This window comes from Corvus moneduloides, chromosome 5 (assembly GCF_009650955.1).
Source record: "Corvus moneduloides isolate bCorMon1 chromosome 5, bCorMon1.pri, whole genome shotgun sequence".
Classification (NCBI taxonomy): Eukaryota; Metazoa; Chordata; class Aves; order Passeriformes; family Corvidae; genus Corvus; species Corvus moneduloides.
Window position 1 is genome coordinate 34907903 of NC_045480.1, and position 26108 is coordinate 34934010.

Genomic DNA, 26108 nt, shown 5'->3' on the forward strand with positions numbered 1-26108 from the left:
ACATACTTTAAAATCTTAATTATATGCTATTCTCTACAGTAGTTCTTAATATAGAATATCCTATTTGATTTGTGTAGTTAATCTCTTATTAAATTCATTTTCTGGCACTTTCCTTAAGTATATGTCTTTGATTAAGATAATGGAAAACATTTTGTCTCTGGAAAAAAAAAAAAATACCGCAAACGTAAGATTACATTGTGTTGCTTCCTGTTATGCCAACTTTATTACATTAAGAAAACTTTTACAACAAAATGCAACAAGTTTATGCAGTCATTTTATGAGTTTCTCGTAGAACATTTTCAAGTTGTGCAAGAAACATGAGAAATGTGGAGAACCAAGAGTTTTGAAAATACAGTTTAACTGCCAGTTATTTATCACTTCATTACTGAAGTACAGTGTTTAACCTAGAATGTTATTATTAAAAAACAAAAAATACTACCTTAGCTGTTTAGTTATTAAAGGATGACAAGAAAAGTGTTGCTACACCATCCCATATCCAGTCTCCACAATATCAAATAGCAATTATTTCCAATCAGTGTAAGTGGCATAGAGAGATATAAAATTCAAGTATTAAGTGGTTAGTAGCGTAAAATTCACATTCAACTATCAATTCAGTCAAATTATGTCAGTTGAAGATGGAAGATTATTTCATTGGACAATATGTAAAATATTGCCCTCCCTTAGATTTGTTTCACACATATTTCTACACCATTTAGCTATATTTACCCATTAAAGGAGAAGTGATGAAAATCCAGCCTTCTCTTAACCAGTGCTCTAAAACTGGGCAAAAGCTGTCCCAGTGCTGCTGGCCGAGCTAACACCTTAAGCTCTTTCAGAAGTGATACTATCACTGTAATATAATTATTAAACATTGTAACACTCTATTCAGCTCCCTGGAAAAGTGGAGCTTCCTATTTTAAGAAAACCTGCCCATTTAAATGTCATTAACTATCCAATTAGTACAGTCTGTTCCTTGCTAGCTGCCGAGTATTGGGATGATCTTTTAATTGTTAGCCACTATTGAATAATTTTAGCAATTAAGCTTTTATACATTCTGTGATAATTAAGACAGACTACCCCTCGAATCTGATCATTTTCCAATACATAGTGACAAACAGAACGACGATCAATGGTAGAAAAAACACGCGTGTGACCAGGGGTTACGCTAACACCGCAGGGCACCGCGTCCACCTGCAGCCCCCGCAGGACGGCGCGCACGGCCCGGCGCACCCCGTCACCGCCCGCGCATCCACCTGAAGGACCCACTCCGGCCGCTGCGCAGCGGGGTCGGGGCTACCGGGCCACTTCGCACCGCGCCTACGGGCTCCGCTCGCCACCCTGCCCGAGCCGAGATAAACCATCACCGCCGCCGCTCCCCACGGCTCCACCTGCCGGGCGCCCGCGCTCCGCAGCACCCGTTCGCTCGCTGCCTTCCCCGCCCGCCGCCCCAACGCGCATCTTCCGCGCATCTTCCGCGCAGCTGGGTGGAAACACCGTATCCGTCCCTCCTGAGCATTGGCAACTTTCTCTCTTTCCCAAAAGGAGGCGTGCCTCCAGGGGCTGTTGCCGGGAGCTCCCAAGCTGCCGCATCCCTCACAGGCTCCCTGCAAGGCAAACCCCTGGAGGTACTGGAAACAATGCGGAATTACCTAAACGGGCACAGGTCTGCTCGCGGCCGCGGGGAGCCCCACGCCGGCGGGCGAGGCGCCCCTCCGCCCTCCCTCCGCAGGACGGTGCCTGTTGCACGGGCCCCGCGGGCTCCCTGCAGGGCAAAAACCAACTTCGCTCCGCCGGGCGCCCGCGCCGCCTCCGCGCCGCGAACTCGCGTGGGTAGAGGGGCTCCGGGCTGCAGCCCCGAGCGGCAGCAGAGGCCAGCGGCTCGGACAAGCCTCCTCTCCCGACAAGGCTGAGCTGTGCTCTGCAGAGTGGGACTCCCCTTTCCCGCCCCCCGCGGTTTCCCTCTGCGCAAAACCAATTAACCCCGAGCGCTCGCCCTCCCGCAGAAGGCAACACAGGGGGTGCGGGAGCCGACAGGAGGCAAAGTTTGATAAATGAGCAGCTCCTGCAGTGACAGGTGACTACGGAGCGGAGGCACTCTCCGCGCCGCGCTGGGCAGAAGTGCGGCAAAGAAGCACTCACCTGTCCGTTGCCCTCCGGCAGGCGCGGAGGGGAAGGCGGGCAGGCGAGAGACACAGCCCCGCGCCCCTCTGCCGTCCGTCGGCCCCAGTGGCGGGCAGGATGCCGGGCGGAGGGCCCGCAGAGCGGCGGGGCCGCCTGGAGCAGGCACCCGTCAGCGGAGCAGGTGAAGCGGGGCGGTCGCCGCCGCCGGAAAGCAACACGTTTGGCTCTGAACTTTGCAGCTCCAGTCACAAACAAACAAATAGAGTCCAAGAAGGACCTCTCCCATCCGATCCCAGCCTTCTCGGCAGCCGCTGCCTCTCTTATTGGTGCGGAGGTTATTTATTTATTTGATTTCTCCCCCCTCCCTCCCCTCCTCCCCTTCCACACACCCCCCCTTCCCCTTCACTTCCCCTATCCCTCCCCCCTCCCCGGCCTTCCCTCCCCTCCCTCACGCCGCGCAGACAGCCCCGGTCCCAGCGCGTCGCACGGCGCGGCCGGGCTGCTCTGCGGCCGGCGGCAGCGCCGGGTGCCGGGCGAGGGGCGGGCGCGCCGCGGGGAGGCGGGAGCGGAGGCGGGCGGGAGCGGGGCAGCCGCGGCACCGCTACCGGGCGATAGCGGAGAGCGGGCGGGAGGTGCTCCCGGACGCCCGATCCTCCACACCGGGCAGCGGGGGCGGGAGGGTGATCCCCGCCTTGCCGGTGGTCACCTCAGGGACAGGACAGCAGGGCAGGGGATGAGTGGTGGCCGGCAAGTACCGGGCTGCTGCCGCGAGGAACCCGGGGGCCCCCACGGCGCTGTTTTGCGGCCCTCACCAGTGGGGAGCCCCCGCGGCCGCGGTGCGGCGGGAGCGGCTTGGCCGCGGTGCGGCAGCGGCGGCGCCGGGAACGTGCTCCCGGCAGCGGGAGCGGGAGCACAGGAGGGGATGCCGCGCTCGCGGTGTGCGCATACTGGCAGAGCCGGGGGGTGTAAGTGCCTCTGTATGTGTGTTTACGTACGTGTGTCTCCGGTAACGTTGCACGGAGCTTGCTTTCAGGGAGACCCTAGGCTCGCTAGCCGCAGCGTACTTCGTGTACAGCACTTTTCCGTTTTGCTCAAGCTTGTGCGTGATCAGTGCAGCGCAAGCTTTAATTTGCCTCTGTCTTACCAGATGCTGAACCTTTGTTTGCTGGTTTGCTGCCCTTTTTCTCCCCTGTCCCCTAAATCCACGTGCAACTGAAGCAACACAGTAGGTCTCGCCTCTCCAATCCTTGGGGCCAAGTACACCGCTATGGTTATTGTAAGGAAAGGGGACGTGAGTTAAAAGCTGGGGAGGTAAGATTCCATGAAGGATTCCTTTCACTACTCCTGCAGTATCTGTCCTAGCTCAGTATCTCGTTGCAGCTGACAGTGGAAAAAAATGTTACTGTCCCACAGTGGCTGTTTTTATACTGCTATACACACACGTGACAGACAGAATATTGACATTCTTGCCTTCTCTTCCATCCCTCTCCCTTTAGAAATTAGGGTTCAAATTAGATATCCCAGTTGTAGACGAGAGAAGTGTAAAATCTGTGAAGTTGGTCCAAACTCTTCAAAATGTTTGGGGAGGGTGAGAGTGTGTGCATGTATGTGTGTGTGTGTGTGTGTGTGTATGTGCGCTATCTGGCTGGTTGGTTTTTGCTGGCTAAAATTGCCACCCTGCTCCTCTGGCAGTAAATAGACATTCTGGATGTTCTTTTCACTTCCAGAGGAGAAAAAAAAAACCAACCCAAACCATCACTACAATAAACAAACAAGGAAATAAAAAATGTGCTTAGAAAATAAACAGTTATTCAATAATATTACTAGGAATTAAAGCGTAAATTATACCCATATTTCTGTTCAGCTGACAAGATATAGAGATGTAAAGATTGCTTTTATCCTGAGTCAGTCAATGAATTTATGTAGATTTGTCATTTCAAACAGACAGTACAAATCTTTCTTTGTGCTGCTACTCTGTAATTCTACCTTTGTCAACTGAAGACAATAAACTAGAAAGATTAATGTACGTTTTGTCTTCAGTAGTAAATCCTATTGTCAAATGGGGAGAATTTTTTATTCAAAGAATTGGATCAATAGTTGACTTTGTTTTGAAGCATTTATTTAAGAAGCTACTTAAAAAGAATGAAGTTCATGCTCTTAACATCCTTAAAGAAATCTCTCAAAGGCAATTATTCTATTTGCCAATCTAGCGGTCACTGCCATGTAGCAACAAAAAGCATGAAAGCTAGATGTGGAAATCCCTTTGGGCTCAGACAGTGCTTTCTCAATGGAAGAAGAACAGTAGGAAATTAAAATGTGAAATGCACTTTAAAAAAGATCTGTTTGAATATTTTAAACAGGTTGCTTTGAATAGGTGAAGTTTCATCTCTAACCAGTAAGCTTCAAGGTCAATGAAATGCAAATGACGGATGCACTCCTTGCCTGAAAGAATGCCACCAACTTTACGTAACGTTTAGTGAGCAATATTTAAAGAGTTGACTGCCTGTTTTTTTAATCTGTAAATTCTGTGTTCAGCAATTATTTGTTCAGAAGACCACAGAGTGTCTTTGGCTGGAATAAACTACTACATTTTCAAAATACGGGAGGTTAATGAAGATATTATTTTATTAACGATGGGCCTATAACGACAGTTGTCTGCATCAGTGAGAAGACAGTGAGTGATGTCGGTTAAATTTAGTCTGACACTTACACTGTAATACACTATGCGAAATTTCAACTGTTTCACAGATGTTAAAAAGCAATTTCATTATGACTAAACCAAGACTTTCATTTTTATATAGATTCTAAGAAAAGGAAGCACTATGTAAAGCCCATAACAAGATTGATCCTATCCTAGCACACTATATCTCCTTCCATTGAAAGTAATTAATTAGGTTGCTGGATACACCTTAAAAGAACTTCGATTTGACTAAGTCAAGCCAATAATCAGTTTTGGTGGCTACTTAATTTATTGATTGTTCACTGGAATTATGCAAGCAGAATATTATTCTGTAGTCTGGAAACATAGCTTAAAATATGTAAGATGGATAAGAATAAATAACTAAAGTTTAAAAAACAGGCATAAAATAGGAATAAACAAAGAAAGGAAAAAGGAAGACAAAGCTATGTTTCCTAAAATTTCATTTCATGTTGTTTACTTGCCTTCATTGGCTTCTTTCATCACTTAAATCCCTGTGATCTCACACTTGGCATTTTGGAGTTTTAAAGGGCTTTAAACTGAGACTGCTAAAAAAAAAATTTAAAAAGCAGTCCCCACTGCCACCCACACACACTGATACAACCTCAAAAATAGCTTTCTCTATCTTCTCATATAATGCCTGGTTTTTGTCTGGACTCTTTAAACTGTACTTCCACGGGTTTAAAGAGCTGCTAACATTGCATGTGGCTGCTGATACACATCCCATGCAGTATGCTGTATTTCAGAAAACCATCTGATGATCTCAGCAGAAAATTAAATGTACATATTAATATTTTCAAATCAGTTACATCTGAGCAAGTTCTGGTTAAATATCAAGAGAGACAGCTAGTCAGTAAGGAGTTTCTCCAAAACAAGCATATTTTTTCCCTCGGCCATTTTATCTGTGTAGGAGGCTTTTTACAAAAAAGATGGATTTTTCTTCCACATCTGAACAAGCAGGTTTCCACTCCTTTTTCAATTTCTTTTCAGGTGGCTGAAATGCTTTTGATCACAATTTATAAATACATCAGGCAAAGCTGTGAGTAAACTAGCAAGAATATATCAGGCAGTTTGAGATTTAAAATTGTGTCAAAAATCACATGCTGGCATGTTACAAAGACTCAAGAATTCTACATGACTGCACGTTAATGGATAGATAACATTTAATATGTTATGAAATTTTACCTAATTATTACAGTGTTACAAAGATTTAATTAATAGGTTTTTCAGCGAGCCAGAATTTAAAATATTTTACTGCTGTGAGCATTTCAAAGTCAAGAAAAGGTAGGAATGCTCCCTTTTTCAGACCCAATAATCAATGCATGGCATTTACCTTACCCTGTCCAACAGTAGAGAATTCAGTCTTTGGACTGTTCCCTGGTTTATATAAACAAAGCTGGATATATGAAACTGATCAGATGTGTGAGAATGTTTTATATTTTAAAGAAAATGGATGCCAATAAACAGATATGGAATAGGGAAAGAACATCATAACAACTGGATAAAAGGAAAAAAGTATGTAGCCTTTTAAGAAAAGGCTGCTTTGTTGGAAGATGATTTGCTTCCCTGTAAATTAAACCTTCAAGTTGAGGTGATATGAATACATTTGTATAATGAGTTCAGGGTCTGACAACTTTTTGCTTTCCCTGTTTGGTTAGGGGAAAATGATTTCTAAGGAAAAATATAGCCACAGGTCAGGTCAATGGCTTCTAGATAAAAAAGAGGAGCTGCGTTTGGTAGTGGGAATTGCCTGTTTCTGTTTGGGTGACTATGAAGACCTTCAACTTCTGACCTCATCACAGTCTACAACTTCCTAAAGGGGCACAGTGGAGAGAAGCAGGTGCTGATCTCTCTCTGTTGACAAGCAATAGGACACAAGCAAATGGAATGAAGTTCTGTCAGGGGAAGTTCAGGTTGGACATTAGGAAGAGGTTTTTTGCTGAGACCGTGGTCATCACTGGAACAAGCTTTCCCGGGAAGTGGTCATAGCACCAACCATCCCAGAGTTCAAGGAGCAGCTTGATGGCACTCGTAAGTCATATGGTTTAGTTTTAGGTAATTCTGCTAGGAGCAGGGAGGTGGACTTGATGATCCTGATAGGTCCCTTCTAACTTGATACATTCTACGATTCTATTCTATAAAAGATAGGGATATCACATGGGCCATTTTTATTATTGTAACTTTAAAACATTCTTGTATGGCCCCATGTGTCACCAGAGTCCTTCACCAGCCAGGAAGAGCTTCTTATTTGTGTCAGGTGCACCAGTAAGTTTTTGTGTATGTCCCAAAGGAAGCTGAAAAGAGTACTTTTTTATATATTTTGAGGATGCTTGTGTACCATTCACTGCAACAAAATATTATAATTGTCATAATCCTCTGGCAATTGCTCAGAGGATAGTGCTGTCCAGGTCTGAGCTGGTTTTTTGGAACCAAAATTCTTCCAGACTGCTGAGTTTATGAGCATGTTGATGGGCAGCCTACTGCTGCAAAACATGTCTGAAGTCCTGAAGTTGAAACTGATGTGCATTGGATTATAAATGTTCTGCTGATCCTGTTTGAGGTATCATAGAGGTATCATAGAATCATGGAGTGGTTTGGGTTGGAATGGACCTTAAAGACTATTTAGTTCCATCCCTGCCCCTGCCATGGGCAGGGACACTTTCCACTAGACCAGGTTGCTCAAAGCCCCATCCAACCTGCTCTTGAACACTTTCAGGAACCATGCAGCTACAACTTCTATGCATAAACTGTTCCAGTTCCTCACCATCCTCACAGTAAAAAATTTCTTCCTAAAGTCTAATCTAAACCTGCCCTCTTTCTGTTTAAAGCCATTCCCTCTTGTCCTAAAACTATATGCCCTTGTAAAAAGTCCTTATCACTCTCCCTTGCAGGCCCTCTTCAGATACTGGAAGGCTGCTATAAGGTCTTCCTGGAAACTTTTCTACTCCAGGCTGAACAAAACTCAACTCTCTCAGCCTGTCCTCGTGGGAGAGGTGCTCCATTGCTCTGATCATCTTGGTGGCCTCCTCTGGACTCACTCTAACAGGTCCATGTCTTTCTTATGTTGTGGTCCCAGAGAGCTGGATGCAGCATTCCAGGTGGGGTCCATGAGAGCAGAGCAGAGGGGCAGAATCCCTTCCCTCACCCTGCTTGCCATGCTGCTTTTGATGCAACCCAGGACACCTTTGGCTTTCTAAGCTGCAAGTGAACATTTGCTGGGTCATGTCAATCTTCTTGTCCACCCACACCCCCAAGTCCTTCTCCTCAGGGCTGCTCTCAATCCATTCCCTGCCCAGCCTGTATTCATGCTTGGGATTGCCCACACCCACGTTCACAATCTTGCACTTGGCCTTGTTGAACTTCATGAGGTTTGCAAAGTTCCACATCTCGAGCCTGTCCAGGTCCCCCTAGCGCAGACCTTCCCCGCAGTGTGTCGGCTGCACCACACAGCTTGGTGTTGTCAGCAAACTTGCTGAGGGTGCCCTCAATCCTACTGTCTGTGACATTGACAAAGACATATAAGGGGTCACACCCTATATATATAAATATACACCCTGTTAAGCAGGGCGCCTCAGAAGATTAATTGATGGAAACATCTAAGAAAACATGAAGAAAACCTTTCTAATTCTCTGGAATAAGGAAATAATCAAAAGTGAAAGACATGTTACAATTTAAATATATATATTCAAAAATATATATATATATAATATGAATGCTGACGCCTTTGACCCAAGCTCTGTTTTTACCCATGTAGTGCCAGATGTTGAGTTTTCAAGCAAATAACCAGGATATGCTTGTCTAAGCTTAGACTTCACCTTACATGGCCAACAGCTTTTTGACAAGGAGGGCCGTTGAGTAAGAGATGTGTTTGATTTGGTCCAGTCTGTCTGCTCTTACATAGTTTTGGAACCTCTTCTACAACTCATACTGGAATTGCAATGTCCCTACTGAGTGCCTTACAAAACTACACCCACTTTAGAAAAAAAACCTGTCTTAAAAAAGTCATCACCAAGGCTTCAAAGGATTATGAATTTACGAAATCAAGAAGTTGCAATGGAAACTATCTGTCACTGTAATAGTGAGGACTTATGTTAACAAGCAAAATTTAAAGATGAAAGCTCATCTATAACAGAGGTGTCTGAAAGAGAACTTAAATATTAAAATTACTTGTCTGAAGTAATACATTTCACAGCTGGAATTTTGATACAATGATATATATTTGACATTTATAAATAGAAAAGAAAATGTTTGGGTTTCTACCACTTTTCAAGTAGATGTTAAAATTTTCATTTTAGTTTATTTTGGTTAGTTTTCTGAAATTATTGCATCTATTGGCTTCATATAAAGGGATGAAACCACACACTTTTTTTGTATTCAGCACTGTTGGTTCTGAAACAAACACATTTTTCAGACATGTGGTCTGTATTGCCCTAGTGTGCGCAGACAAATAGCTGCTAAAATGAACCGTTTGAAGAATTATATATATACACAGGACCCATATATATAATGAAGTTACTAGATTGCCACATAGAAGAACTACATTCTGTAGCATTTTAATAGGGATATTCAAAACCCCTTTCTTTTTGAAATTCTAGTAATGCCTTCCTTGGTCATGGGCTGCCTAGTCTTCAAATATTTCTGCACATGCTCATTTTCTTTAACTGAAATTTGATATATAGACAGCTTGTTTATAGCTGTGGGGGGGGAAAAAGATGGTTAGAATATTTATCTTCTAAATCTAAAAGATATTATTTCTTTAATTTTTTAAAAAATTCTCTTCTTTCATCCTTAAGGAAAACGGAATTGCTATTTGGGAAATAAATTTAGGAGATGTATAACTAGATACCCTATATGCACTCATTTCATATCTTTGGACTTTATTGGGCTAGATGAAGATGAATGAATCATTGTCATGAGAGTGTACAGTTACCATTGGACCAGTGCTTTTAAGTTGCTTGTACTTTCTGTTGGTAAAGAGTGGAAGGTCCTTAACATTGATGTGGAGAACTGATTTCTGAAAGAGGTTAATTTCTCAAAGTTAAACATGTTCTGAATTATGTTCTTTGGAGATTAATGTGTAAGTTTGATATGAGGTTGTGACTGAAAGGGAAAATAAAGAAGAGGAAGCTTAGTAGCCTGCCAAATGGCCACTGTACCATGATTGAGAAAAGCAACTTCTAAAACCCCAACTTTGTTGGATGACAATACAAGGACACCAGTAGAAAAAAAACCGTATGTAATATCACAGTGTAAAATGTAGGCAGGAAAATATAATTTCATATGAACTAGAAGCTGTGAAGTACAATGGAAGTGAGACCAAGGAACAATCTCTGGCTTAGCTAAGGACATAATATATATATTGCATTATATTAGGCAAGACGAAAAAGCGTATCTCCTTATATATATATATAAATGACACCATTAAAATTTTAAGAAATCTGAATTGCTAGTAGTGACAGAAAAAAAGAAAGTGTTCAATATCTATTTCATTTCTGTTTCTGGAAAGATGTAGGAGAGTGCACTTGTACTTCATAATGATGGTGAAGTATTTTCCAAGCAATTAGTTTCTAAGGAAAGCATTAAGCAGTATTTTTATGATGAATATTTGAAAGCAGCTGATTCAGATGAACTGAATTCAGAAGTAGACATATACGGTATTCATTTTAGGGGAATCTTGGAATACTCCAGAAACTCCTGGAAACAGAAAATGTAATATTAAAGCTTAAAAAAAAACCAAAAAAAGAGGAAGCCCAAGCAACGTGATCCGTATTGTAAAAGAGAAGTTAATAGAATGGTGAGGTGGGTTTCTATACATAACAGTTCAAAAGCTTTGAGTACAGAGCACTACTGCTAGAATTCAAAGCAGAAGGTTTTTGGAAGATAAAGTCTTGTCAAACAAATGTGAATTCTTTCTTTGAGAATGTTAAAGTTTGTCTGATAAAAGTAAGTGCTTTTGTACATCTGCCTCAGTAGTTGTATGCTTAGAAATTAGATACATAAGCAATACTTTCAAAATTGGGATTGTAGTCTTGAAAATATTTATTCTCAAAATAATTAAAAGGTCATAAAACAGATAAGTCACTATCACACACAACACCACATTGCATTTAAAAGGATTTTGCTCTATTTGTTATATGTAGAAGTAAGTAGTTGTTAGGAGAATAGAGATTAAATTGTTCATATGTATAGTATAGATAAAAATGATAAAAGAATATTGTATCACCTCTTTATGCCCACAGAATAAAATGAAGCCAAAAAGTATAAAATTCATAGAAAAGAGCCCTAAGTGCTTGGAAACTGGAGAATATGTCTGATTTTCTTTCCAGTCGGGAAATACTTCATAGCCTTTCTGAAGATTGCCACTAAAACTCCTTAAAGTGTTAACATAGTATGTATTTTTCATTATGAGATCAACTATAGAACAAACTCCGAGAAACAATGATAAATTCTGCACCCCTTCAGGTACTCAAAGAAACAATGGATCTGTCTTTTAATTAGATGTAGACTATGCTTTAACTAAATAAAACATTTAAATCTAAGTCTGAGGCAAATACAAGGGCCTATGATACGTCTGATTCTTTCTGTTCTTGAATCTCTGTTCCATGTGATTTTTAAATATACAATTTTAATTGTTTTAAAATAAGTCTGTATGAGTCAAGTTTGTGGAACAACATGCTAACTCACATTATTTAGCAACAAATTTGCGTGTAAGACACTTTTCTTTTACTGATGTATCTAACACTACTGTTTTCTCCTCATGCTCCCTTTTCACCTTCTAATGTTCCCTTAACTATTTTTTCAAGATTTTAGAAGATTCTAAACCTTACACATGTATAAAACTGGTCACAGTTATGTCCATATAGTCTAATATTAAATTAAAATAGGTACTAAATATTCTAACATTGCATTAGAATGGATACTAAATTATTTTATAGATATTTTAAAGTTTTAAACTGAGAGGTAGTTATTACATTTTTAAATTTTAGAGCAAGGACTTGTATTAGACAATTATAATTTCCCTTTGAATAATGTGAAAGTAAAATATACAGTATTAGATCAGATCATCCCCATAAGATTTTTTTTCACTCTCATTTTCTATCAGCAAGAAATATACTGGGTAGTTGCAAAGTAAGTTCCCCATAAAGGATGTTATTTATTCTGCTGATACCTCACTCTCACTAATGAACAGCCAAGGATGCCCAATAGCCACGTGTAAAATCATGGTTTGCTTTGCCTCATTTGTATTTCTTTCTTACTCCCATCAGGATAGCTAAATTTCTGTGCTTTGTCTCTTTCCAATTAACCATGGCTTAATCAATGACAAAACTCTTCCTCTTCTCTCATGAGCAGTCCCAGGTTTTACTGTCGAAAACTTTTGAAAACAAAAAATTATGATTATATTTTTATTTAATTTTTACATTATATAATGTTAAAATATATATTTTATCCCTCCTTAGTAGAAGATATTCCTGTTGCACTTTCAGTGTATAAATTAGGCAGAAATTAGTAATTGGTTTTTAATATTTTCCTATATCATACCCTTTTAAAAAAGCAATCATTTTTGACTGCTGTTATTCATGATTTTGGGGTCATAGCTAGCCTAGGATAAGTAGATTTGCTACCCTGCAGCCTTTTTCATTTTCTCTTAACTGCTGTATTAGAGCTCATAGTTCAGCCATATGACTCCAAGGCTCCAGCAGAATTCGTGAATAACTGTACCTAGGCCTAATGAGGTACAATTTATCTGTTTGTTCCAGTATTTTCTTCCTTCTAATGTTCAGAAGATTTGTACATTACTTATTCCATCCTCTGGAGAAAAGTGACAAAATAAAGTCTTTACTTGTTTTTTTGCCGTATTGTATTTTAAAATCCAGCCATACCTCCAGTCCTTTCTTAACTTTCCTTTGTCCTTTATTTACACTTTCAAGAATTATGTCTTTAGTTATATGTTTTTTCATGGTCTGCTGTGGAGTCCTCCTAATTTACATCTTACATTTTAACCTGCCAGAAATTATGCTCCTTTCTACAGAAGAAGGATTGAATTATACAAAAGAAAGATTGTATCTGTCAATGAGGGAGGAAAATAGTATATTTATGGCTTATAACATATGGATCAGTATATTTATTCATTGATTTATAGTACTTAAGTATTCTTAACAAAAATTCAATAACTTTCTAGACTTACCTTAGATTGAGGGAGGGAGAGCTATCTGGCTGGCAAACATCCTTCTTAATAAGACTTTTCCAGGAGACATCAGATGAATTTTTGTTTCAAATTCCACTCACTTTGTTAATTCAGCTCCACTTTGGGATTTTCAATAGAAAGAAGAGTAATATTGTGGTAAATTAATCTGTAGTTGCATTAGGAAAGTAGTATTTTCAATATAGAATCATTATGTTAAAATTTGTGACATACCTTAAGAGATCATGTGCAAATCTCATCCTTCCACATTTGTCCATAGATCATGTGGACTGACACTTTAGAGCTTTTTTGGAAAAAAGAATATAATCTGCCTGTAGCATAAAAACCTTGTGTGATATTTGCTATTTCAATGGCAAAGGGAAGTCTGTTTGAAGGGAATGACATTCGTAAGTCAGTAATATCATGTCTTATCCTTACTTGTGGGATAGACATAATTTCTGTTTCATCTCCTCTTCATCATTCTCTTCATAGTCCTGTGCATGTATTTTTTCATTGAGCTGTTCTCCATCTGTAGGACAGTGCTTGATACACAGAAAAATAGGGCTTAAAGAACATTTTAGTACAGTTTAGAGGAAAGCGGAAATTCTGCTAGTAATTAGTTTTAGAAAATATCAATATAGTTGATATTATGCTTAATGATTATGCCTTGTGGACCTCAAAAACTGTTGGGACCTGATATATTCTTTAAAATCTAGGAACATAAAGTATAAAATAGAATATACTAAATTGAATTAGTAAATTGCTTCAAATGTATAATTTTAGACCAAGGTAATAATTTCCTGTGTTCACAGAAAAGTGCAAGAAAATGGCAGTATTTATTTATATTATTTGTGCACAAATTAATTGTACTGCCTTTTGTCATTCAAAACTTGTTTATACAAATTAGATGTTCTAGCTATATACTAGCATTTTTCTGCTGGAATGATTGTACTCATATAGTAAGATATTTCTATGAGGCATATTTAAGGTCTTTTAAAATATATGTTTATATTTTCACATATCTAGAAATGTTTATGTATGTGTATATTTATATTTCTTGCAATTCTTAGATTTTTTTTCTTCTTGCAAAGAACTTCAAATGACTGCAGAAAATTAATTAAGATGTACCTAAGCTTTTGGCTGGATCCAATGCTATTGTATTGCCACTGGAAACAGTCATATTGGATAAAAGTGTGTTAACATGGAAACAAATATTTCAGGTCTCTAAATCCAAATTACATTTTCCAGTGTCACTGCAAAAGCCACCAGACAAACATGTAATATTGAAATTGCAGAAGTGTCATGTGCATGACACCCACAACACTGTTAGACTTTTCCCCTATGAATGTTTATACCAGTTGTTGAGATCAACTAGTCAAAGGTTTTGGTATCCTGGTACTTCTGTTGATTTGCATTGTTCTACAGATCAGGCTCTGTGGTAATTCCTATATACAGTGCAATGAGAAATATTATAAAGAAATCATGGTCGTAATGGAAATAAAAGAGCTGGTTCAGATTTAGGACTAATTACAATGGCTGTAGTTTTTCTACAGCTAGTGCTATTACCAGATCAGGAATTTACATGTAAACTCTGAGAGATCTCATTTCATGTGTCTGTCCTGGTTGCTCTACGCTGTTCCATATGACTGCTTTGCATCCATGGAGCGTGAAGCATCTGGGATACATCTTTAATACAATCACTGTTTTGGCAGAGTAGCAACAGGTAGCTTAGAGGTTCCTCACTCGGGTACTGGTAATGCCATAGCTGTATAAGAAATCCCTTGCTGCTTGGTACTAAGTTGATTATTTTATTTCAGTAAGTTAATTGATTTTTATCCCCTTCTGTCCTTTCCACCTTTCCACTGTGTTGAAGTCTGAAAAAATCTGTCATGAACAAGAGGAACAAAAAATTAAAATTGAAAAGCTTAGATGTGCTCTGAGACAATGGGAGAATTGCAGTGCTGAGTACTATATTGCACATTGTTAAGCTAATTCTTAAATATATTAAAAAACAAATACTGAAAACAATGTACTATTGTCAATGAGCATGCAGAGTATAATGAAACAATCTCACTTATTTTTTTTAAATCGTTACCTGATTTAAATTAGATAATCAGTTTCAAGCTACTACATTCAGTAGTAGTTGGTCATTGTCCTACACACTGATCTTTCAACTAACTGCTTTTCCTCTTATCTCATACTCTTTTTTTCTTTACTCTTCCTTTTGTTTTTTTCAAGAAGATTATACAGAAGTGTGAATCCTTTCAAAACCTGTCACATGTTGATTGATCCTGTCTATTTACCAATTCAAAATACATTTTAACACCTCCAAGATACTAAAAAAAGAGGTTCATATTAAATCTATATATTGATACCCAGCTCTGTGTTTTTTATAAAGAGACAAAGCTGTCACTAGCTGCCTGAGTGTGCTAAAGAAATGAGAATTTGAGGGAAGAGCCACTTCAAGCTTAACCCAGGCCAATGAAGTTATGTGAGTTGAAAAGAGATGCAATTTAACAAATTGGCAGAGACCATTACTGTTTCTCATATCAAGGTTATTTGTGTTCTGACTCTCAGAACGTTGCATGTTGCCTCAAAGACCCAGTGTCTGCCTCCCAGGAATTTCCCTGTGTCTGTCCAAGGCTGAGATAGATTACAGAAATAAGATAATTTATCTTTATGTCAAAACAAGTGTATATATTTAACATACTACATTTTCCATTTTAAAAGTGGCTAAAGGGCAAAGTCATACAAAAAAATCAAAATCAATAGATAAAGTGCTATTGACTAAAACCTTTTTAATTTACTTTTAAATAAAATTTTAGATCCAATTTTGCAGCAGTTACAAAAATATCAAAGAATCGAGTCATTAAGAACATTTAGAACCTTAAGAACATTTAATAATTTAGAAATCATACTCAGGATTTCTGGGAAAAAGTTCTTTATCTTCCAACTGAAATTTATGTTTTTCAGAGTATTTCTTTCTTTTTTCACAGAACAGGAACATTACACAATCTATCACGTATTAAGGAGAAAAAATGTTGATATAAAACCAGTACTTACTTCTCTGCTTTTTACTCCTCCTGTAGGTGGAGCTACAGATCTGCATGTGAAGTCATTAGGAAAACATTTTTTATTAACATTTAAATAATACTGTATTTTTTCAATTCTGTTTTTGGTGAATCATTGTTTTTTTTCTTAAGGACTAAAAGAAAAAATATTCTTTTAAAGTATTTGATTAAAGCAGAAGGAAAAATGAAAAAAGACATTTTTATGGTTTAAATTTTGGAGCCCATACAGAACATTGAAGGGTTTATACTGTAACATTGGAAGAAAAAAATATAGAAAAAATATACAATCATGCTTAGATTCAAAAGGTTATCAAGATGAAGCACTTACTATATATGTGTAGAAACAAATAACTTTTGAGTCAAATATTTATTGACTGATTTCCTGTTCAGTTTAGATGTTTGCAAAGCAATGTGAGGGACCATGTTTCTTTCACTGTTTGTCTGCTTTCTGATGTCATCACTCTGCAGATTATAAGAAAGACTTTATTAGATTCTAGTTTTCTGTTTTAATAGGATTTTTTTAATGCTTTCTTTTAATGTGGTGGGATTGGTATGCTGGCTTTTTTTTCCCCTAAGTGTCAAGTCTCTGCTTGAAAACTCCCTTGCACTGACAATTTAATTTCCTTTTTTCCTTGCTGGAAAACATCAAAGAATCGGAAAGACATTTTTCTCTGAATGTCTGTAGGCAGCAGTAGAACATTCCCAAACACTACTTATTGAACCTGAATTTTCTTTACTCACATACACCTTCTTACCCTCTAAAAAGAGAGCTTCACAGAGATTTAGTCAGTCATTAGTTTAAATTAAATTTCAAAAATCCTCAGAGAATCTGGCTGAGAGTCCTCCAGAAAGAAGTGGGTATTGCATGTTCCAATGCAAGGAAGCTGTCTTCAATAAAGCTAAAGGGGACAAAAACCCTAACTTTTGGGATGGAATGGCTTTGTTCCTGATATGAAACTAACAGCTAAGAATTCTGTTTCTGGATTTTCTGTTGGTTTCCTGCATGGTTTTGCATGAATAATGTTTCAGTTCTGCAGAGTGAAGCCCTGCTCCTTACACGCTCCTCAGCTGCTTGCATTGACTATTTGTGAAGTGCAAACTTCAGTCTCTTACATCTGAAAACTGTAAAAGATATAAATTCTGCGCTTATTGTATTGTATTGAATGTAGTGTAAAACAGTACTGCAAAACAGTATTCAAAGACAATATGATGACTCTTAAGAAATATGCAGCAAGTATTGGATCTGAAAGTCTGAATAAATAGGCATGGGTGAGATAGACAATACTAAATGTAGCAATAGTAATGTTCAGAATCTCAGTGTGCTTGTGTCTTTGTGTTCAGGAATTTTCAGGCACCTGAAATTTCCATATAAAGGAATAGTGCTTTCTTAAGTGGCCTAATTCCACTCAAAAAAATGGGTCAAATTATAATTAATAGTACTGACACACAAACTTTGATTCCTTGAAAGAAAAATTTAGGTTTTCAGTCAGTCACTAAGTTGATGCAAAAATTCATACAATAAAAGAGAACTTAAAAAAAAAAAAAAAAAAAAAGGAGTGCCATTAAGCATCAATATTCTTGTATCACTCAGAAAATAGTTAGGAAATAAACTTGAATAAAAATGATTTGTCAGGAGGTATCAGTGGTTGAATCAGAAAACAGTGACTTCATTCATTGAGACTATAGAAGTTTTGTCACGTGCCTCAGAAGAATGTGTGTGGATTTTAGCCAGGTTAATCCAGAGGAAATGGAATCTTTAACCTTTTAAAAGATTATAGTGGTCCTTCTTGCTTTGTAGTCACTAATACCAGGAGGAAGTTATGCCTAGCTGATGGACTTACAGTATAGCAAAGCTCATTAGCTCTGTTGTCTTTAGCAGAAAGGTTTATTACTTAGGGGTTGATCTGTGGAAAGAGAAAATCTGCAAGAAAAGTACTGAACGTTTTGTTGTGTTTTGTATGACTTGAAGCTTCTTTCACACATGATTGGGCATTTGGTTGATGGTCACTAGGAGCCCTTGGGCTATCCCAGCTGTTCCAAAAGAAACACCACTACTCAGTCTGTAAGTCACATTGATGTCACAGGAAATATATTGCAGCCAAAGAGAGGAGGACAGTCCAAACTTCTATGCAGCTGTTTTCCTTTGGAAGGACTACTGGTCTTTAGACAAGACTAGCTGAAAGCCCTCCAATATCTTCTCTTGCTCTGGTCAGCTCAGTGAGCACAGAAAAGCGCTCCATTTGAGGAACACGGAAGGCTGTGGCATTGTGGTGCAAAATATAATTATGAAACTTTAGAAAGACATCATAAGTTAATCAGAATTAGACACAAATACTGAATCTGCTACTCTGTAAACTGCCTTGTGCTCAGATTTGCATAGTATACGTGTATCATGTTGCAACGGATAGTGCAGTGTTCCTTGACTATCTTGGAAGAAGGCATCAAAAGATAATCATAACTATCTGTGAATTGGGCCATATTGTCTAATCACTGTTATAGCCAAGTTTTTGGAATCAGGACATGAGTTTGAATATTTGCTGTTATTTAAGGATTGTGCTGTTTGGAGGATGTAGTCATTCAGTTTTCTAAGTATAGTAGAAGCATTGCCTATGCAACTGAATTTCCCCTATAGGGAGAATGAACTATGTCTCATGAGCACACTGCAGTGTTCTGAGAGTAAGTGCTCAGTGCATGTCTGGGGGCTGGCACTGAAGCTATACGGTTAATATTCTAATATTTCAAATTAGGATTTATGCAATGTGGCAGCATTTTCACAATGTGTCTCTATCTGAATGATGTCAAACTGGAAAAGCATGCCATAGGCTTGAGAAAATGTTGCTAAGTGCAAACATGCGAGAGCATGTGCTTGTGTCACTGTGTTGGTTGGTTTGGTGCGTCCGTTGTCTTACCTTCACAGAAAAAGTAAAGGGATAGCGTGCCCAAGGAAAGTCATCAATAGTAAATTGAATGTTATTGATTGAGTGAGCTACCAATTCACAGTCATCAGCAAAAAGAAGCTCCCTAATGATGAAATCAGCCATACGTGCCTGCAGACTGAACAACTTGCATCAGTAAGAAACTGAATAAATATAGCTCTGCCAGTGGCACAAAGTGCTTCCAACTGCACACCAGAGAGGAGGTGGAAAAAAGTATGGAAACTATTTATGATATTAAAGATATCTTTCCATTTTCTACCTATCTTACCACCATCTTATTACTGAGACTTAGGTATGTCAGAAATAAAATTTGTAGGGCATTCATGGGTCTGCAAAAGCTTCAAGAGTCCCCTATAATTCACATTGTCAAAATGTTTAGTTATGTCAATGGTCAGCAAGGAAAGACAGTAATTTGAACTGATACTATTTGAAAAGGATCATATGTGTAGTGCTACTCTCTTAATAACTTTACGTGCAAATTTTCGGAAGACAGATTGCACAAAACAGAAATTGAGTACATCATTTTAGGTATTTTCCTGACATTGAAGAAGAGAAATGCCGCAATAATTATCACAGTTTGCATAGTGATTATTTGTAATAGATATTGCTGGTGTCTTTGAATTGCTGTGAAATTGCCTCCTGCTTTCAGATAATGTGAGAACTTGTGGTGTCTGTGTTGCTTTTTCAAATGGAATTTGCCACCATGTCTTTTCCAGACCTGTATTGTACAAAGTCACTGAGTGTACTGGTTCAATGTCAAGACTTTGTAAAAGAAAGAACACTTTTGATTGAAAAATTTGACAAGCCGTCTTGGCATTTTGAGCACAGGAAACTACAAATTTCAGTCTATGACAAATTTCTGTCATTCTCAGAACTGTGACTAAGGATATTTTTACTCTAAACTTCTGCTGCCAAAGTATGGTATTAAGTTTGTTGAGGTTACATTCTGTAACAGGTGCAAAGATACATGTTCTGTCATTCTCTTACCTAAGCAAGAAATATATACTACAGGTACAGAAACTGCATTGAGTAAGTTGATATTGACAAATACAGATTGGGTTTTGAGCTTCTTTTCTCTAGTAAATGGTATTGATTTCTCTAGATTCAATGTTATTCCAGAGTGCTTTCAGGAGTTATGTTGTTTTTATGTTAATTTAAAGTGTGTTTTTACCATTTTGTCACTACGTTCTCTGTTAATGGACCTACTTCCATCATGACCAATGCGGTCTTGGGCATATGTCCTATATGCAATTTATGCTACTATCAAATCCTATTACCTGCAACTGCTGGATTTTTGTTTGTGCTTTCAGCTGACAATCCAAAATCCACAAGAACACTTGAAGACAGAGGTATAGTTTCTGAAAATTGACAAGAGCTCAGGATAAGTTAGAGGAATTGAAGGGGAAAATAACACCAAGCAGTGTATTGGTTTTTATAGTTTTAGATTGAGGAAATAGTCTGGTTTTTTTACCACAACTATCTAAACAAAAAAAAAAGTTCATCTTTTGAAGTCTACAAAAATAAAGCAAAATGTAATTTTTATTCAGAATGAAACAATCAAACAAGATAATCAGTGTATATATGGCACAGCTTAAATAAAAATATGTATCATCCATATATGTTAAATGATATATCAAACAGTTCAAAACTAAGTGATTAATAATTATTTTCTTACAGTTTTTTTTAAAGCAAGTGGAAAGCTATTGTAAAGCTTTCCTAACATCAGTTTGGCAAGTACAAATGCATTTATGTTTTATATCGGTGTTATCAGGTCTCTATCATTTTCCCCAAAAAGGTGTGAAGCAATGTGTCCATATCTGTGCACCTTCAGAAGACGATCGAAGCAGCCTTCAAATCCTGTTACTCTCTTGCTGGTGAGTTACTGATGATGTCCCTTCCAAGTGCAGTAGAGTAACACACTATGGTAATAATATATAGATAAAATACAGGAAAGAAACTTGCACTGTGCAAGTAATGGATAATATGTATATGTACACCATATTTAAAATTATATCCTATCACCTTTTTTACAACAGCCTTTCTATTGAAACAAGAAATCAAACACTTAGGTTAACTTGGTACTATCTCCAGACACTGAGTTCTCATTCTTCTCTTAACTGACTCCCTATATTCTTTATCATTTCCATTCCCCCTCCTCATTCTTTTAGATTCTTTCTGCAAATGAAACATCCTCACTGAGAATCAATCTCTCTTCCCTCTTCTTGCCTTTTCTCTTCCTCTTTTTTTTCCTTCTTCTTCTCCTCCTTCCTTTTTTCTTCTCCTCTTCTTCTTCCTCATTTTTATCAGAAGTAATAAATTATGTAGACAAAATCTCAGAGGCACTGACCAGGAAGTTTTTTTAAAGAAAATGTGAGGGAAAACACCAGGCAAAAAATAGCAGAACATCCTTTGATGAATTTCAGAGTATACACTTGTTATGACAAGCTGTTCTTATTACCAGGAGAGATAAGGCCATGCCTTGCTCCTGTGTAGTTAACAAGTGAGATTTCACTTCTGCAACACACCTGAAATGGGTAATATAATATAGAAACATTCATTTTAATGTTTTTTGTATTAGTCTGTATTTAAATAACTGATATATGACCACATAAGTTAGTGGCTCTCAAATTGTGTTCTGTGGTCCATAGTAAGCCTTGTAATCACTTAGGACTGTTGTCCACCTCTCCTCCTCCAACCTTAACCTGAAGAAGGATTAGATACTTTTTCAGAAATACTTTACCAAACAGCCAATTCTTACATTTATTCTACTGTCCAGCTCTTGGTTGAACTGAGTTGGTGTATGCTTTTAGTAATGGAGAGAAAGGAAGGGAGGGACAATTTACTAAGAAAAACTGTTTTGAGGAAGTGAGTAAACTTTCTAAGCAGTGTCACTGTCGCTGCAACAGCCACAGGAGCTGAACTTCATCCTTTAGGCTCTTTGACTTTTATGAAAGTTGCAGTTCATGGCTCTGCCAGGTGATACCAACACGGGCTTGTGCCTCTTTCTCAGTTTCATGCTACTGCCATATAGAAAGAATTATTTTAGAACTCTGCAGTAGTACTTTTTCTCCTTCTCTTTCAATGGGGGCAGTTTTTTCTCCCCTCTTTGCTTCTTTCCTCTGCCTTCCCACTAGGAGAGTAGAGGCAGTGACAGTACCATGATGAAGTGCTTGGCTGTGCCAGCAGCAATTAGCTGCTCAAACAGTTGCTTCTCTTCCCTAGAGAAAAGCTAGTAAAGCAGATGAAAGCATCCTGTGGGCTGGACTTGATCCATGGACTACCTGTAGAACCTGCAGAACTTATTAGCATCTTCTCTATTGCTTATAGTCTGCTAGGTGTTAAGGTATATCTAATTTAATTTTAAGTTTTATATTCCTTTAATGAGACAGAGTGTGTTTCATAAGGACATTACTTGCAATACATAGAGCAGTTTTGTCAGGGTAAAATGATGTGTGTCTCGGACATAAAGTGCTTACTAGAGGGCTTAGTTGCATAAATATTTCTACTGCTAGAGAAAGCTGTAAGAAAGTCCACCAGTAAAAATCAAAAAATATGCCAAGCAAAATCTTAAACAAGGCTGTATTAAAAAATAATAGAATTTCATTACTTAATCTACAAGCTGCAAAGAAAGCAAGGACACCATGTGTGGGTAAAGATTCTCCTTATCTGTGATTTATTATTTCTGAAGACTGAAAGGCCAAATCCCAAGAACATCAGTGGAAGTTACATGCAGCATTCTGGCAGAATTGTACTCCAAGACAACAGTTAACTACCTTCTAAGGTGCTATAAAAGATATTAGAGGGTTAAATGTTCAGCTTGTAGCTGTAGCATTTAAACTTGAGCTTGGGAAATTTACATTCAATAAACACCCTTGCTAAGTTCTTTTCAGAAAACAAGTCTCATGCATTTTTATGTGCTTCTATATTATTCAATATGCTACACCTTACTTAGACTTAGTCAGAGTTTTGAAAGAAAATAAAAAATACAACTGGGATAGTTCTTAGATGTAGTCTGCCAAATATTATTTTGCCCAGGTCATGTGTTGTGTGCTATCATTAGTGTTCTGTGCTGGAAATTTTATTGTTGGTTGGGGTTTTCTGTTTGGTTGGTTTGTGCCCTTTGTTATGACCTTGGATCTCAATCAGCTCATTAAAAATTAAATTGCTTATTATAACCTGGCTTCATTTTCCACTTTGATCAGAAAGCACAATAGGTTCCTTAAGTGGATTTACCCATAAAATATTCTGGTAATGAGAATAGAAGAGGCAAGTTTAATAACCTTAATATCAAAACAAAAGTTACAGAAATACCACCCAGAGGATAATAACAAACATTTTTTCTTAAAAAAAAGATAAAACTCCTTGAAATATGAAAATTCTGGTTTTTAGCTTATTAGATTAATATCTTTAACAATTTGAAAGTTAATTAAAAGTTAAAATAATTTCCATTTCTTCCATGGCTAGTTCTCATCTCCAATCAGCCTGTCAACATTACGGCTTTATTTAATTTGTACTTCAATAATTTGAATTCAAAGAAGGAGATAAAACTGTTTTAAATCATAGAAAAATTTGCTGAATGGTGTTAATTATCCATTTTTAACAGTTTTTCAGTTTTACTGTGTTCACTTATTACTTTCTATGCAGGAATACTTAGATATCTCATAGGTGTTGCCTCACACAAAGAGTTGGGAATGGGTAGTGGTAGAAACGCAACATCAAAATATTTGTAATGTGAAAGCACAACTCCACTTAGTCTAATTTCACTAGTCCACTTAGTCTAGTTTCTCAAAGGGCCTAGGGGAAAGTATGAGAGTAGGAAAAATATAAAATTATACTTGTCCAGCATCTTAACTGCGCTTTCTGTGACCCTATGGTGCCAGTGATCTTTGTGTTGCCTATATAAACAACAATGATCTTAAAGCAAAATATTCCTATGTAAACATGAGTGTTTGATTTTTTTAGTAGTATTACTCCCTTTTCTTTAGTCTTTTTTTTTTTTTTGTAATTATTCTCTTTCCATTTGTCTCCTTTTTCAAAGGTTTCAGTCATTCTGAAATGAGATCAAATCCCTGCAACTAAAGTGACCAGTCACAAGCCATAGAGGATGAACAGCTCAGCCATGGTTCTGACTGTTGAAAACACACTGGAAATGTTTGCAGAAAGAGATGGAAAAAAATTCATAATGGAGGGAATTGATCAACAATGAATACAGAAACCTAAAACCAGTCTGTCAAATGTAACTTGCACTTGCTAGTTCTAAATGAGTAAGGATCCAAACCAAATCATTAAGAATAGCTTTAGGAAGAAACATGAAATAAGTTTGCTTACTATTAAGACAGCCTCTGAAAATTGAATTAACATTAAAATTAGTACTAGTTTTAAATAAATACAGAAAGATGAAACATTTATTTTAGGATTCCATCATAACATTATAGCTGCCAGGCAAGGGTTGGCAAGCTTAACATTTGACAAGGGTAGCTGTTTGAAGCCTGGTCTGCCCTACCTTGAGGAAATAAAAAAGTCTGTCTGTCCCAAGTGCCGCCTTGAAATGAGACAGAAAAAGTAAATGGTGACTTGTCAACTCCAGCTAAAATCCCTGAGCATGCCCACATGTGGCAAAGGGCTAGGAAGGAATGTTTTCTTGCTCTTATTCATTTTTCAGTCAAGTGCATAGGGTTTTTCCTTCTTTATCACACTTTAGAATAGTTACCGTCCCTTTTTTTCTTTTGTAAGCACAAATTGAAGATGTGAATGTAAAGACTGAGTATGCAATACTTTTCAAGGAATTTATATTGTTTTCAGATTTCTGGAAAATGTTAAAGGTGAGAATTTGCTTATTTTCATTCAAACCTTTTTTAGATCTGAAACTTTAGAATTTCAGGACTTTAAGGAAGTTTCTGTTTTGAATTTTGCAAGAAAAGTTCAAGAGAGAAGCAAAATATTTTACACATCTATTTTTCCCATTTGTAAATCTCCTTGCTACTGTCTGGAAAATTATTGAAATATGGTTGTTTTCTTCAAAGTATTTTGTATCATAAAAGGTCTATTCATGATATGTATATAATAAAGAGTCATTTTATAAAAAAACATTTTATTTTAACAAATTATTTAAGTTCCAAAACAAAGCTGTTTTGTGGATGGAGTTCATGAAGAGTCATCAGCCAGCTGATAATATAGCACATTTTGAAAGCTCTGAAATTGTCTGTTGATATTATTTCTTGACTGAATTATTCAGTTTTGCAATCTGCTATTCATATATATATTTAAATGAAGACATTTTCCTTGGAAAATCACGGTAACCTAAATCGAACTCTGATTTCTGTAAATAGCTTCAATATATTTCCCCACATGATGTGTACACTTTATGCAGCATAATTTTTACAATAAATCTATTAGAATCTTTCATGTGTACAAATATGGAAAATGGCAAGTTTTTTATATGTTCACATTATTTATGGTCACAGTTTATTTTATGGGTTATTTCCTATATGGCAGTAGTTACAAACATGCCAGTATTTTTCAATCTTGGGCTGAATATTGTATTAAATAATTACTGTTCAGAACAATATCCTGATACAGGTCAATGATTTGAAATAAATTTTGATCAATCATTAATAAACTGCACTTCATATATTTCATTTTATCTAATGTACTGCTTTTGGCTGTATTCTGTATTCATTGTGAGTAGATCGCTCATTAAGGAAAAATTATTCTGTTCTCAAATTCTCCAGCCACTGCCATTCACAAGTGATTAGGTTAAACTAGTTTTAAAATTAGGAAACAATATCAGTAACTTAAGGAGCAGTAATAAGCAAAAGACTGTTAAAACCCAGATGATTCAAAATTAAGATGTACATGAATATATAATAAAATTGATAAGACACATATGTATATGCATTTACATATTTACACATACAAAATTGTATATATTTACATTTACATGTATGCTTGTAGAGACAAAGTAGAGATATTTTTTAAATATATAAATATATAAATGAATAAAGGGCATATATATTTTCAATACTTAAAAAAATATGGGCTAATACCTAAAATAAGACTTTCTTTCCTTGTCATGGGAAGTATCTAGAGCCTTCTTTACG

The 26108-nt window shown here is 37.5% G+C and overlaps 2 protein-coding genes across 24 annotated transcripts in view; one reads left to right on the forward strand and one right to left on the reverse strand.

The window, feature by feature from the left end:
- Positions 1-2449, reverse strand: part of TENM3 (teneurin transmembrane protein 3) — a 1330479-nt gene extending 1328030 nt beyond the window's left edge. For 22 of the 23 annotated variants that reach the window (XM_032108354.1, XM_032108353.1, XM_032108357.1 and 19 more), the window contains exon 1: positions 2140-2449. The gene's annotated coding sequence lies outside the window, so the exon portion shown is untranslated. The remainder of the gene's footprint in view (positions 1-2139) is intronic. The other variant, XM_032108381.1, reaches the window with a different exon arrangement.
- Positions 2239-25651, forward strand: LOC116444733 (collagen alpha-1(I) chain-like). The gene is made up of 4 exons (XM_032110405.1): positions 2239-2455; positions 2583-3086; positions 20804-20882; positions 24047-25651. The coding sequence occupies exons 1-4, from the start codon at positions 2239-2241 to the stop codon at positions 24060-24062; spliced, it is 816 nt and encodes a 271-aa protein (XP_031966296.1). The 3' UTR covers positions 24063-25651.
- Positions 25652-26108: the final 457 nt, after the last annotated feature.

Bases quoted from the DNA above. Each gene is read 5' to 3' on its own strand.
- LOC116444733 (XM_032110405.1), top strand. From the start codon at position 2,239: ATGCCGGGCGGAGGGCCCGCAGAGCGGCGGGGCCGCCTGGAGCAGGCA. The intron at 2,456-2,582 runs GTTATTTATTTA...CACGCCGCGCAG, and splicing joins CCTCTCTTATTGGTGCGGAG to ACAGCCCCGGTCCCAGCGCG. The intron at 3,087-20,803 runs GTAAGTGCCTCT...TTCCCCAAAAAG, and splicing joins TACTGGCAGAGCCGGGGGGT to GTGTGAAGCAATGTGTCCAT.